At 35.8% G+C, this 15,620-nt stretch overlaps 1 protein-coding gene across 1 annotated transcript in view; it reads right to left on the bottom strand.

The window, feature by feature from the left end:
* Positions 1 to 234: 234 nt before the first annotated feature.
* The window catches only part of HEATR5A (HEAT repeat containing 5A), a 64,391-nt gene continuing 49,005 nt past the window's right edge, over positions 235 to 15,620 (bottom strand). Inside the window, exons 27-37 of the mRNA XM_068192976.1 lie at positions 15,209 to 15,277; positions 14,603 to 14,782; positions 12,371 to 12,605; positions 11,736 to 11,984; positions 9,979 to 10,106; positions 8,927 to 9,074; positions 7,978 to 8,250; positions 5,345 to 5,569; positions 3,750 to 3,904; positions 2,183 to 2,396; positions 235 to 1,904 (exon numbers count right to left, since the gene is read on the bottom strand). Coding sequence (XP_068049077.1) covers positions 1,603 to 1,904; positions 2,183 to 2,396; positions 3,750 to 3,904; positions 5,345 to 5,569; positions 7,978 to 8,250; positions 8,927 to 9,074; positions 9,979 to 10,106; positions 11,736 to 11,984; positions 12,371 to 12,605; positions 14,603 to 14,782; positions 15,209 to 15,277 — 2,178 coding nt within the window. The 3' untranslated portion in view covers positions 235 to 1,602. The remainder of the gene's footprint in view (positions 1,905 to 2,182; positions 2,397 to 3,749; positions 3,905 to 5,344; positions 5,570 to 7,977; positions 8,251 to 8,926; positions 9,075 to 9,978; positions 10,107 to 11,735; positions 11,985 to 12,370; positions 12,606 to 14,602; positions 14,783 to 15,208; positions 15,278 to 15,620) is intronic.

The following is a 15,620-nucleotide window of genomic DNA, read 5'->3' as shown; positions in this document are numbered from 1 at the left end:
TTTCAGCATTTGGCACAAAACAGGCATTTACACATAAAAAAAACTCCCTGGTCCTACTTATTTACTCATTGTGGTACTCACAACAGAGGAAGACCTGCAATGTCAAATCACAGACCTTGATGCAACTAACCCAAACATTTATTGTTTGTTTCCTTGAGGCAGCATACAACAACTTTTTTCTGATACAAGTCCTTTGAGTTCCTCAGCTTTTGGATAAAATAACTAAGACAAATATTAAGTGAAGAAAATTAGCTTTATTTATGTAAATTAGAAAAAAGAATTGTTAGAACTTTGGTCAAATTGTTAATTCTGTACAATTTACAATTATATTTACATACAAAACTTCTAATAAAATACAGTACATCACACTCTTCCTGAGTCACAGTGTGTTTCTCAGTTCTGTAAATATTTTTTTCTTCTTCCTTTTAAAGCAATTAGATTCAAGAAGGAAATAGTGTCCTCAGTTTGACAGTGTTTGGTTTAGGTAATACTGTATTAAGAAAGAAGTCAATACATTGTACTTAGAAAATACTTTGTAGCCATTGCAGTTTTGATAGTTATTTTTCTATATTAAAATATGTTCCTTGCTAAAAACGTTAATTACATACTTCTTATTATGAGCTTGTTGCACTCTATTTATAGACACAAGACAAGGTGACTTCAAATACTTCCATCTCTCACTGCAGAGATGCAGAAATCACATTACATGTATACATCAGCGACCATTCAAAGATCAGGGAACATCCATCCAGATAGAGCAGAGGTCTGAATTGAGGCACAGTATGTTAAAATTGCTGTCCAGTCCTGGACAGGATATGTAAGCTATTGCCTGGCTCCCCTAATACAAACTTATCAAAGTACACATCCTGAAAAGTGAGACTGTGTCAAACAGTAAGGCACCAAGCCTGTCAATCCTTACATATGCATGACATCCCACTCTGGAAAGAACCACAGTCCCCAGAGAAGCACTGTAGAGCTGTATTTCACAGCATTTGTTACATCTTGGCCAGCTCAAGATGTTATTAGGATTAAAGCTGTCCCTATTACCTTTATTGAGTTCAATTTTCTGAGATCAACAATAAACTGTCATAAGGCTTACAAGGATATTTAATCTGTTTAATGAATGATGCAGTGTTAAATTAGTAATTAGCATAGATTACAACCTGTAAGTAAATTTATGTCCCTGTTGAATTCAAAAACCAATTACAGTAACTTATTTGTGACAAATATTGTTTAAAAAAAAAGTTAACTTTACGTAATGGCTAAGTGTGGGATGCTCCTAAATATATCTATGGTAAAGTTCACTCTATTTATTTTAATATAGGCATGTGCATTTCTGATATTTTAGTCCAAATAAAAAAAAAAAAAAAAGAAACAGATTTGATGACCTCTGATTTACTCATAGTGTTTAGAGATATTTAAGAAGTCTTACACAAGGAGAATGTTATCTAGAGACTTTTGCTTTCTCTGGAAAACGTTCTGTAATACCTCAGCACAAACTGAAATACATGATATCAACTCATGGCAATCCTTTGTGATTAGAAATTAAAAGGGACTTTTTTCCTGTTGATATCAAAGTGTGTAAAACGACAATATGGGGCTTTAAAGAAAATTGGTCTTTAGCTGAATGCTTGAACTTTTCCCAGGATTTTTTGCATGCTTAGTAGTCTTCACTTTGATGCTTTCTTGATTGCCTTTAACAGCTGACTCAAGCCTGGCTTTCATAGTTGGAGAGGAGGCCATTAGTTTTTTAAAAACTGATGAGTACTGTGGACCAATCTGCATCAGAGTTTGCAAAGCAAACTCATGTAGATTTTTTGCCGAGATTGTAGCAGAAACCAGCGCATTTTCATCCAAAAGAAAGGAAATGAGGATGGGAAGAAAGCAGGCCACCAAGTGAGCACCTATAAACATTGAAAACAGAACTTAAATACACAATTTTTTTTAAATAGTGTCAAATTCTAACTGGAAGTATTAGTCTAAGATAACATGTAATTCAAACTGTAAAGCTGCCAATGTTAGCTGAACTGTAGGGTAAAAAACCCAACATTCCTGCAAACAATTTTCTTGGCAATTAGTGTTGAGGACTGAATTCCTAGTGGTCATTTTGGTTTTAGTTTGTTATTTATGGCAATTTTGAGCATTTTTAATGCTTCGGGTACAAGAAATGGAAGTAACTTACGGTGCTGTTCCTCAGCAGCAGCTGTCAGAGCTGTAACCACCTTTATACCCTCCTGAATGACTTGAAGTTCAGCAGCATTTTCAGGTTTTGCTTTTTCTGTTTCCTGCAGTTTCCCCACAATGGATGGTGCTAAAGAGTGGATATAAGGGTATGACACAGTTTTGTTTGGATGCTGAAAGATGGAGTACAGCAGCTGGTAGCATTTACACTGTACCTAAAGGGAAAACGAAATTTGCAGTTACAAAGCATTATAATTCAAAATACATCTCTAGGTGTTCTAAATCTAACAGCTTGTCAGATAAAATTTTTGGGAAGGAGAAGAATGTGCCTCACAACTTGAAAATTCATCAGGTTGTAGGCTGCTCATGTATAACACTTCATAGGACCATTATAACTTGTAATCAATTATTAATAGAAACCAGATAAGGCATTCTGTTTCTTTCCATCAAGTCTTATATCTTCTGACATTTTTGAGTTAAGGAAAAATGCTATTTTTGTTTGAAGATTAGTATTATTTTGAAAATACTCTCTTCTTAGCAAAAGTGCAATAATACAAGAAAGTGGTGCTTAAAATATAAGCAATATCTCTGTCAAACTGTAGGTACAATTTTTAAATGCCTTAAATGGTGCAGTGGCTTGCCATCTATTTGGAAATCAATAGGACTGAAACTGCCAAGTTCCTACATAATTTCCAAACAGCTCTGATGCCTAAATACTTGGATGAAATTTGCAAATGCATGCTAATATTTCCTTGCAGTCATATTTGGCATTTTCAGTTTCCTAACAGGGAAAACCAACGTTTACAATATTGGGAATGTAGTGACACATAAAAAAAGTATTGTCTTACAGTTATTTTTTCAAGTAAATGAAATTCTAATTTTCTATTACTACACAAATATACATAGCAGAGATGCAAGAAAGGCAGCTTACACTGAATTCTAACAAATACAAAATCTAATGCATGTTATTTTCAGAGCCGAACTCTGGAAGTGGAAAAAAACCCATTTGTATAAATGCTTTTTTTCCCTGATACTTTTGGGTTATTTATGGTTAAGGACAGTAATATATGAACTGTGGCACTATAATCTAATGCCACTACATGAAAATATTTATGCTAGATCAGAACAAAACATTAATCTAGTTCAGTAAGCTGCATCCAGCAGTGGCCAGGAGCTGATGCTTATGGGACAGTAACAGTTTTGTAGTGGTACCTGCTCCAGCTCCCAAAGACTTGCAGCTGAGGGATTTCCTGTGCAAAAGACAGTATTTGTGTTGAAGATAAAATGAACAAATAAAATTTGACAGGTGCCTGCAACACCACACAACTGTATTGTGTACTTAGCAATGTATAGAGCACTGAGTCTGATGCAGTAAAAAAACCAGGAATACAGAACAATGATTAAATGCACTGCTGGACATGTTCTTGCTCACTTGTTCGAACTTCATTTTAAAATACAACAGGTACAGTCAGGAGAGAATTAACTTCTATCAACATACAGGACTAGGACACAAGTAAAATATTTATTTAGTATGGTAGTGACATTCTATTAACTTCACCAGTACTTACAAAAGGATCTTTGGAGTCAAGTGTTGTTTTAAACTTCTCAATACAACGCTTCTGAAGGCACTCTACAGTAGTAACTTCTGGGCTGGTAGACATAACAAATACTGTAATAGCAGTGAGAAGGCTGACTTCATCAAGTTCTTGGAGAAGGTCATCTACTATCAACAAAGTAAGAAAACAGATTTGCATTAAAAATTCTATGAGTTTAAGTGGTACAAAGAGGTGGAATAGAAATATCAATGTCTATGTTTCTTTAGGAACCTCAGTTTTCAAATACACAGCATCCTCTGATACAGTGAGATGGACTTTACTGCAACAAAAGCCAAGGACAAAATGGGAATTAAGGGGTGATCATATGCATATTTAGAAATTATAGCATACTCCTATTTATTTTTTTTTTTTTGTATAAAGTACAATAAATATCTTTGAAGAGCTGGTCTGACAAAGACTACAATCTATTTGAGAATAATATAAAATTTGCATTTAGAATATATATTATTTTGCTGTAAGTTTTAAACAATTTTGTAAAGAAAAGTTTCAACAATAATTTACAATGTAAGAAACATTGAAAATACTACAAACTCAAAGTTGAAGCAGCAGCACACAGTAAACTGATTCAAGACAAAAAAATTCTTTTCTTGCACTACTCTTTTAATATCCTTTGCTTCACTAGAGACACTAACTCTTATTGGAGAACCTGCACTCAGTGGACAACTGTCTTTTATGCTCAGCTGTACACTGAAGCCATAGCTCCTGTTTATGCCTTCATACCATGGAACTACACTGTGGCACTACACAACACAGAAGTAAGTCTGCAAACCCACTGTCCTAGTTTCAGCTGGGGTGCAGCTAATTTCTTCTCAGTAGCTGTTGCAGTGCTGTGTTTTGGATTCAGAACACAGTGGTGTTGATAACACACTGATGTTTTGGTTTTTGCTAAGCTGTGTTTATCCTAAATCAAGGACTTTTCCCCTAGTCTCATGCTGTGCCAGTGAGAAGATAAGCAAATGAAACTGGGAGGGTGCATATGGATGTCTCAAACAAAGGGATATTCCACACCATACAACATCATACCCACTAAATAAACTGGGAGGAGTTACTTGGAAGGGCAGATGATCTCGGTTCAGGAAGGGAGGTCTGGCATTGGTCAGAAGGTGGTAAGCAACTGAACAGTGCATCATCGTTTTTCTCTTTTTGTTATCATTATTATTGTAATTTACCATTATTACTTTATTTTACCTTAGTTTCCATTATTAAACTGTTCTTACCTCAACATGCAAGTTTTACTCTGATTCTTTTCCTCACTCCACTAGGGTGTGGGGAACAGGGAGTGAAGGTTGAGCAAATGGCTGCGTGGTGCCTAATTTCCAGCTGGGCTTAAATCATGACACCCACGTTTATATTTCTATAGATGATGACTTCTCATATGAAGAAGACTGCACTATTGTTTCAACAGTGCTTGGTAACCAGCTAATTGTCTTGTGACTAAGAGAGAAGTCTTTTTTCAGATGTGCATGAATTTGATTTAAATAAAAACAAACAATGTTTCACACAAACATTTCTCATTTTTAACTCATAAACCCAATATTTGTGCCTACCTTGATCCCAACAGTCAAGCACTGTGACCAAAGCACTACGTAGAAGATCAGTCCAAGCATTCTGACTCTTCTCTGCTCGAGCCATTGGAGAAGACAAGAGTCCTTTAAGAGCTTGTAGAGATGCAGCAACTGTCAGAGGTAACTGATCATCTTGCAATTTCACAGCAGTTTCTTTAAGTACTCCAATAATTAAGTGCAAAATAGTAGGAAGAACTGAAACACTTCCTGTAAAACAATGCAAATTAATTTCACAGACTTAAAAAAAATGCAGGTACCTTTTTCATTTAAAAAAATTAGGCAGTTTTCTTGGATTCTCTTTTTTATGTATAATTTATAATTTCTAAGCATATCTGTCAATAGAGGCACTGGTAATTTGAAGAAAATATGTGAAATATCATGTGGCCTGCTATAGCAGACTGTTTAAGTGAACTTAAACCTCTTCCCCTTTAAAATAAGCATTGTATATATTTTCCTTGATGATTTTACTACATTGAGTGTGGATTTATGTCATAATCAGAGAAAAGTAAGAACAGAAAGATCAGAATGACAGAGAAGGTGGTTCTCATGGAAGAGAAGACATGGAAGTATACAAAGTATAGTAGTGTATACAGTATATACTAGTATATATACTGGTACATAGTAAATTCTTTGTATATACTACTATATAGAAAGTAGAAGCATCTAAGTATATATTGCACATGAAGACAATACAGTGCAGGAAATTAACAGGGGGTAATTTCAAAACCGGCAAGAGGAAATACTTCTATCACTTGATGCGTGGTTAGCTAAGGATGCCATTGCTCCAGGAAGTCACTGAAGTCAAGAATTTAGTAAGACTAATAAGGACTTCAGAATAAATATATGTATAAAATCACCTAGAATTTGAATAGAAGGCTCTAAAAATATCTTGGAAAAGAGAAGACCTAAGGAGAGAAGCAGATTGTTCCATATGCTAATAAAGAGATTTTCATGTCTGAGAATCTGACAGTTGACCACTCATAGTAAGAGACAACTGAAAATGTTTTAAAATTCTCAGGAATAATGTGGCATAGCAGTTTCACTTATTTTTATGTCTTTGAATTTAATAGTAATACAGAATTCTGCATATAGTGGAAGTAACCTAGAAACCTGCATACTTATGTGTTGCTCCTGTCCCAAGTTATGACTCAGCAAAGCACAGAGTTAAGTATATGGCTTAATATGCTTATCTCATTCCCGAAACAGCAAAATGCTTATGTTTCTAACATTTTAATATACTAATGTTCATGAGAGACCTGTTGAGTAATGAAGGTCTCTGACTTATGCGTAAGTATTTTCTGAAGCTGAGGACATCTATTTTTGAACAGCCAAGTCTTTGAAAATTTACTGTTGGAATTCAGTAGGAAATGTAAGTCATGAACATCATTCACTTACATTTTTTTTAATGCAAACATGTCATGACAGGTGCTTGAAGTAAGAGACATAGCAGTCACAGGACTGTAACTTCAGTTACCTGCTAAAGGGGAAAAAATTACACAATTCCACAGAGGAATTCTCATCTCTTTGATTATGTGAGCCAACTTTTGGAGCTACAGCAACTTCTTTATTCAACTGACTGTATAAGCAAGCTTAAGCTCCTCTTTTTAGTCACCTGAACAAAATGCTTAATTTCTCTACTATAAACATTCCCCGTGGTCTGATCCTGAAAGCTGTTTGTTTGTGGAATAACATGGACAGCTAAAGACAAAAATAACTACAGTAAGAAAAAAAATCACCGATTATTTTTCGTACAAGATAGCATCACCTATATCTGAGGATAACTATGTTTATTTACTTTCACTTTAAACTGGTAAATAACGGGCTACAGATGGAAATGAGAAAGCATATCATCATGTTACAAGGACTGCAAGGGCTGCCAGCTATTCCATTTGGAGCATCATATTCCCCATAGAAGAATCATTTAACAGAGAACAAATATTTTCAAAAAAGAAGAGATTTTCAGGGTAGTAAATGCCAGAGATTTGTGTAAGGTGTAACAACAATACTTAAGGTGGGAACAGAGGAGTAGAGCAGAAACGGTTTGTATGTGTGGCTGTAATGGTACTGAAAGATTTTATTTATATATATATATATATATATATATGAATATATACATGATTATGATATTGAGGCTTGGTCTGGGGAACCATCCTTAAGTTTGGAGTGAATCCAAAATGAATCATGGGTAAAAGTCAACTAATCTGAGAATTCAACCGTAACTCCTTGCAGCCATTTGTTAATGTTCAAATGATGGAAAGGTAACATCAAATATTTCCCTTTTAAATTTAATTTATGTCTGCATTATAAATTCCAGAAAAGACAATTCAAGTAGCATATAATCATGTAGCTGTTGTATAGTTCTCAGTAGAAAATAAATCTATTAATTGCACTGCTATAGGGTGGGAGAAAAAGAGAAACTACTCATTTAATTGCTTCAGTTTTGTAACTTGTTTTGCTATTTGACAGTCAAAAAATAATTAGAAAAGGAAGTTGTCACAAGCAAATCAACAAAACTTGCTGCCAGACTTAGCCAGCTATGAAAGTTTGGTAATAACAGAGGAACAGAAAGGCCTAATACTCTTTAATTCATCTTTTCTTGTGATGAAATAGCATACCTTCAGGAGAGCAGATTGCAGGAACATCAGAGAGAATAACTAATGCTGCTGCTACCAGTCTACTTCCATCTTCTGACAGCAACAGATGTTTTCCAGGTGGAACTGCAGGGCTACAAGTCAATTTAGGGTTGAGCTGGGGAAGCTGTCTGACAAGAATACAAACACACAGCTCCAGTGTTGCAAAGACTAATGATTTCCCAGGCACCAGTCCCCCTGTGTCTTTGCCCTCTCCAAATTCTGGTAATGTTTCCTTTTCTGCAGCACCATCATCAACTGAAAGAAAAACAAGAAATATGGCAGAAGTCTGCAGGCTGTGATTTGTTTCCAAAAGGTTTACTTATTAAGACTGTTTTAGCACCAAATTATAATCTTGACACATATATGTGTGCATGGGTATGTATTCAAAATTCTACTAGCAAACACCCATCCTTCTGAATAAGCAAACTATGCAGTGATTGCCAAAAGGCAAAGGGTGCATAATAAACTTTGACATACAAGATCCTGAGGCACCAAGCCAATATGATGTCACCTGATACAAGCATTTTGATTCTACTCACAGTTTTTTCATTTTAGAAAATGAATGTTAGGAAGTTACAATCAGAGTAACTATTGGAACTTGGCTTGTAACACCGTGTGTGCCAAGTTTGTCCATTGCTCAATGGCAGCTGACCCCAGCTTTTCACCAGGACTCCTCCCTCTCTGATGCCACCCAGCTGCAGTTGCTGTAGTTTTTCTTCTCACTTTCTGCCCTCTGTTCAAACCTAAACCACCTGCAATCTATCATACCACCTGAATTTCTTATGTCAGGAACCTGGACTGTCTTAAGTAAACTAGAATTAGAACCCAACTGTGAAAGACTTCAATTAACACGTCTCAGAAACCAGTTTTCCAAGAAAGAATTGCTTTAACCTTGATCACAGGTATTCAAACATCTCCCAGAGTACTGTACCTTCTGCACTTCTCCGTTTTTCCTTCACGTGTTCCTGAGCTGCATAAAGAATCAAGCGAACCACTTCAAGGGCAGCAAGCTGAATATCGGGTGACTCTCTGGTCAGTATCAGTCGATGCAAAACATTCAGCAGCTCTACACCCAACTCCTACAATAAGAAAAAACATCTAATATATTTTAATTTTAATGCAGGAGTTTTTAGGAACTTGTTAAAGCCAACACTATTACTCTGATTGATCTCACTAAAGAACACAATGCAATTGATACAATCACAGAAGTTGGCTTTTTCTTCACCATCCAGCTCCTAGCTTCCAGTAACAGCAGTCCCTATCAGTTCTCCCAACAAAACAGTTACCACAGTTATTTAAGATATAGGGCATTAAAACAACTGAAAAAGCCAAAGTAATCTTTATCTTCTGGCTTCTAAACTCTTGAAGGTGGGGACACTACATTGTATCCCTCCTACACTATATGTATTTCCTTGGACAGAGCATCAACAACCAGCAGAACTTAGCCACGTCCACAGGCTTTATCGCTTTCACTAGGTCAGACAATTGCATGGCATATGGGATGGTATAAACAATAATTTCAAGGAAAAAAAAATTTCAGATTATTACTTCTTTTTAGGATCACTGTTGTGGTACGGGGTTTTTTTGGTTTTGCCTTTTTTCATCTTTTAGTATCACTGCTTTCGTCCAGTCTTCTTTTACCAACTTTGATTTTTACAACAGAATTAATTCAACTATGCCTTCACAGAGAGACAGTAAGAGAACTCTCGTTTCTAGAAATTTTGTCTTTACCTGGCTCTCATCCTATTAATCTAATTACTCCTTTCTGATGAAATGTCCTCAAATTCTCTGCCCCTCACCTTACAGGTTCCACATTGTGCTCTTTTTTATCTCCTCCCTCTACAGCTTTGGATTTCGGTAACGCATATAATTTACCTACTACTTACATGTTGAATATTCCTGGAAATAGAAGACATTGTAGAGGTACTGTTCAGACTAAAACTATGTCTTAATTCTGGGGGGCATTTGGTCATTATGCATTACCTGATCACCACCTATTTTGGACCTTGGCCATGGAACATCGAAGAGTGCCTGCAGGGCATGTAAGCAGGCAATAATGTTCTCCATTGCTGCATCTGATCGAGGAGAGCACAGGAACTCCACACTAATTCCTGTAAGCATCAGAAAAAAACACCATGTGTACTTGAAATTTTAAGAAGTAAATTTTTACACTACTAAGTAACCTCACAGCAGGCTGAGCACCTATAGAAGTAGCATTTTAAGTCAATTCATCTCCTATTGTTAATATATTGTGGCAAGACCTCTATTTCTATCAAACAATGAAAGAAACTTCACCTTTGAGACAGTATATAAGACCCAATTATAACTGGCTACTAACATAAATAAAACCTCAGCAATTTGTGAATAAAACACGAGGTCCAATGAACAGACAGGACAATTCATAATGAGTATATAGCAGAATATTTGCCTGATCACTCTGATTTATTACGTAGTAGTAGGTAATAGAGGGAAATGCTGAAAGTAATAGCAGTTCACAAACTCTAAGGCTGAGGCTTTATCTTCCCATTAAAAAAAATGCTAAAAACGCCAACTACCACAACTAGATAACCAGCTGTAAGTAAACTACACGAAGCCTAAGCTTGTAAATCCTAGAACAAATAAGAGCTATCTTTTTCCTCAGCTTCCAGGACTCCTCAAAATATTGGAGATAACCTTCATATAAACTGCAAACTATATTCTCTTCCTAGCTGTAATTCCAAAATGTGTGATGACTTGGGAAACCAATCAATGTCCACTAAACAACAGCTGTGCAACAGAAAAGCAGTTTTACATTCTTTCAGTTTCTCTGTAGGGAATGAAAATTAAAATGCTATTTTATTCAAAAGCAGAAAAAACAAGCCATCTGCCCACAGTCAAGTATGTGAAATTTGATGCACTAAGCAGCAGAGGAAGCAGGGGAAATGAGCAGCTTTTGTATCAGAAGTCCCACTTCTAAGTGAGACAGCAATGGAGCTTAAAAGGGAGCTGGTTCTCTGCAGAAAGACTGGGATTCAAAAGAAGACATATGCAACAAAATCATACAAACTCATTCCAAAAAGGATTACAAAAGAAAGATACAAAAGAGAGGCCAAGAAAAAAAACATAACCAGAAATGCCTAATTGTGTAAACTTGGAGAACCGGGACTGAATTCAACTACTTGATTAGCTCCTGCAGTAGTGGAGGCTTAACAGAGCTTTATATGAATGTAAGGAAACACTTCTTTACTGTGTGGGTGACTGAGCACTGGCACAAGGTGCCCAGAGAGGTTCATTCTCCATCCACACAGATATTCAAAAGCTGTCCGGACATGGACCTGGGCAGTTGGCTTTATGTCACCCTGCCTGAGCAGGAGGTGGACAAAGTGATCTCTACGAGTCCCTTCCAACCTATAAACTATTGTGTGATGTAAAACTCTACTTCAGTGAAAACAATCCATACACTCTGTGACTATACTGGTACAAACACTGTAAAATCCACCCTCGAACTTGCATGTTTATGAGCAGAGCAATGAGCATTTGTTTATGGCTTGTTTAGCTCACAGTGTTTTTTGTACCACATTTGAGGAAATGCCTTGCAATTTTCTCACTAGGACTTAAATTTTTTCTGACTGTATGTTTTTCCAAAAGATGTGATATTGAATGATGCAATTAAATTTGAATAATTAAAAATGTATTTGCTAACAGTTTTATCTACATTTTGAGTTACAGCATCTAGGCAGACTATGCACTCACTCACTAACCCAAGATAAGATGAAATCTGTCAGTATTCACATCCTCAGGAGATTTCACCAAGGGCCTGGTAGAAGAATCTTGACACATGGTAGTTGGGGTAACAGGTCTGGAGAGATTTGTAACTCCTTCATCTGGATCAACGACAATGAAACCTGTGCTAGTGAGCCATAAAGCTGCAGCATAAAGTATCAGTGCCCAGGAGTTGTAGTAATGAGGTCTGGCATTTTCAATTGTCTCTGCTGTATAAAATGTACCACCTACAAGAAAAGAAATTAGTTTTAAGGTCGTAATTTATTTTCAAGTAGTGCATTTTCTCATTCTTAAAATGGGATTGTGTTCTATGTATGACTTTTTTTAGTATTCAGTATTAAAATTCAGGCCAATGAGGGCACTTCATTTAGATTTATTTGGACAGAATGCAATAGATTACTTATTTCTTCTTTCCAACATAAAAATAGCCAACAAATAAGAATACCAAACACTCTTCACATCCATGGAACCTCTGTTCTCAAAAGCAGTCCTGATCTTTAAATAGGTCCATAAGTAGGCTAATTCTCTATACCATTTAATCTTGCTATGATCTTAACACAAGTCAGTTTGCTTACAAGGGACTTAGGAAAATACAACTAATTTGCCTTTTTACCTTCAGCAGGTAGTTGTGATGCATAATCTGGAGGCAAAGTTAAGAGAGCAAAATCCTGAAGTGCAGCAAGCCAGAGCTTGCTCAGTGTTCCAAGATCTGCCTGTACCAAGTCCAGAAGACCACTGGCCGAAAATGTTGTATCTCTGTAGCTTTCTTCAGAGGAGTGTACAATTTTTAAACTGTGCTTGTGTGTATCACTTTGATTTTTCTGCTTTTCAACTGCAACTATGTATACCTGTTGATATATTTGGATAGAGAGTTACAAATATTAACACTTGGAAAACTACTGTCATCACTAGTATGACTGGCATGAGATTTCCTAGAATCTATTTCTGCTTCAAGTCCAGTAAGCATGGGTGAACAAACACTTTTTCACTAACTGTTCTGAATCCTTTCCCCAGCTAGTCATGATGCAAGAATCCCCAAAAAGGGGAAAACTACTAAAATTCCTACCTGCAATTAAGTATTCTGCTCTTAAAAATTAATATAATGTTTGTCCAGTTTCTGCTTCCAACCATCAAACCTTGTTATAGCTACAAGACTGAAGAACTATCAAATAATATACCTATAATAATGGTTTGGAAACAACAGTTAACCCATTCCTAAATATTTTTTTAAATGAAATGCTACATGACACTTGAAACTGACTTCTCAAAATTATCTGTCACTTCATGTTAGCAGTAAAGAATGAAGAGTATAATCTTGCATACTTTGCAAACTTTGGGTGTTACCATCTATAGATTAATTTCAGTGTTAATTTCCCTAGATACCTCTCTGATTATCAAAAAGATAGAACTGAAAAAGTTTCAGACAAACAGCTCTCTGTAGTTTCTCCAAAATGCCCCTGGAGGGAAGCTCTTCTCAACTATAAAGGACACATTTAGATTCAATGAATCTCAAGTCAGCTTTGTTGAATACTAGTCCCCTGCAATTATGATTTCTGCATCTTTTTCATGTTTGCTGGCTGTAGTGGGTTGTCCCAGACAAGCAACTAAACACACACCAAGCCCTTGTCTCACACCTCCCTGCAGCAACATAATGGGGGAATTCCTTCAATTTCTGTGAACAAGAAATAGCTAAGATTCTAACGAAGAAGGAACTGCCTAGGGCTTAAGTGAAATATTTGTAAATTGCAAGTCAAAAAAGCTTATAGGAAACTATAGTTTCCTTTGAAAAATTCTAGTGATCTTATTAATAGGCTAGAACAAACTACAGATCTTCACTTCTGACAGTTGAGTCTCACATCTAGTCTGAATTTTGTCCTGGCTCCTGACCAGTGAAAGGCTGTTGCATGCTATCAAAAACTTTTTCTTCATGTAATGAATTTAAATTTATCATGGTACTTTATCTTTTCCTGAATAGATTAAATAGACCAATCTATTTAAATAAATTTAAATCTATTTAAATTTCTCAATGTTTTCAAGATTTTCATTCCCACCTGCTAGCTTGTCTCCAAGGGCTTTGCTATTTTGTCAATATGTGTTCTCAAATATGCACATGAAACATTGGTATATTTTTCTACAAATGTTTACTTAAAAACTACCTATTGCCTACTTTCTCCTCCAAAGTGTCTTCCTGGTTATACACTGAAATATCATCCACCTTCATAACATGTTCATCTTTAGCTAGTTATCAACCATCAGCATCCAAGGCCATTATCACTACATTCTAATACACATCTTTTGGAAGTAGTATACATGGTTCACATTTTTGACTTTTAAATATTTAACCTTGCATTTACACATATTAAAACAAGCATTCACATGACCTGACTTTATTTTAACCTAAGCAGTACTGAACTGACAATATTAATTTAAAAGATATATTTCAAAGATATGAAATGCCAATAGGCAATGAGAAAAATTAGACCTATTTAAAATAGTACTTTGAGTGGACCATCACCAAACCATTTCTTACATACAATTATCAACCATCAACCATTTATAACATACAATTTCAAATCAATGTTGAACTATTCACATATATTAAGGAATCTGTATTTTTAAGTATGATACATTATTCTTATAATATTATTCTTATTATATTATAATAAAGCCAGTTGCTTTTGTCAAGTTTACAAAGTTCATGTACTTTCAGAGGTAGCACAGCAAAGCAAAGAGTCAGCACCTCCTATTTAAAGAAGCATGGTAGAAATTCCTGAAAAATCTGTCTGAAAGATTCTAACTCACCTACCTGATATCAAGACTAACACTGCAGAGTTGTTGTACTAACCTCAGCCCAAGCCTTAAGGACAGCTAGTATTTCCATAGTTGAGGTGCTTTCATTATATTGTTCATTTTGTGCTTCTTTTCCAGCCTGCACTTTGAGCAAAGAGGACACAAGTAACTGGTGAACCCTTCGAAGGTCATTAAGATCACTTACTACACCACTTGCTATCCAGGCACTGCAAACCTAGTGTTGTGAAACAGAAACAATGAGGAACAAGAGAAAAACACCACTGGATACTCTTTTCTCCATCTGTAAAATTATGAGAGTGAGATTTAATTTCTACCAAGATACAGTTACTATCAGACAATAACAAATGTTGAATGACATCCCAGTTTAGTACACTCTAGTAGTGAAAACCAAAACATTAGTGGGGTGTCACCAAAAAACAGCCAAAATATCAACTGCAACAAAATTTCTCAAAAGACTTTAAAGTGACAAAAATCCTTGAGTTGTCACAATACAGAGGTACAATAGGTGACATTACTTTTTGTGAATGAAGATTTAAAGTTAGAGGATTTATTTCCTTTTCCTTGTGTTGCATATCAAGCAAAAAAAAAAAAAAAATCAGAGGGTCTATTACCTAAGAGACTTCTGACTTTCAACACTTGCCTGACATGCTTTTGCTGTGACATCAGGAGGAGTTTCGGGAGCAAAGGCAGGCCTAAGTGCTGCTCCAACCTAAAGAGAAGTTATACAACATTTAATACATAGTGAACAATTGACTCAAGACTTACTTTTCATAATCAGACTTTGTTACAGTTTTCCTTTATAAAGTTAAGTTCCTTTGTCATTTTTCACAGACTGTTTCAGTGAGATCAAAGAGCAGAGAAACAATTTCAGTCATATTTTTCTTGTTTTGCCTACACTGAAGACATCTTTCTCTTTGAGGGGGTCTTCAGGGTTGACTCTTATTTTTTGTGCAGTCTAAAACAGAAACAGTAGTATCTTCCTTCCTGAATGCTTGACCTGATGAGGAGCCCACAAAAGAAAAAGCAATGTTCTGAACCATGAAAGACTTGCA

Source organism: Anomalospiza imberbis, chromosome 6 (assembly GCF_031753505.1).
Source record: "Anomalospiza imberbis isolate Cuckoo-Finch-1a 21T00152 chromosome 6, ASM3175350v1, whole genome shotgun sequence".
NCBI classification, from domain to species: Eukaryota; Metazoa; Chordata; class Aves; order Passeriformes; family Viduidae; genus Anomalospiza; species Anomalospiza imberbis.
This window is presented reverse-complemented; position numbering and strand designations above follow the sequence as displayed.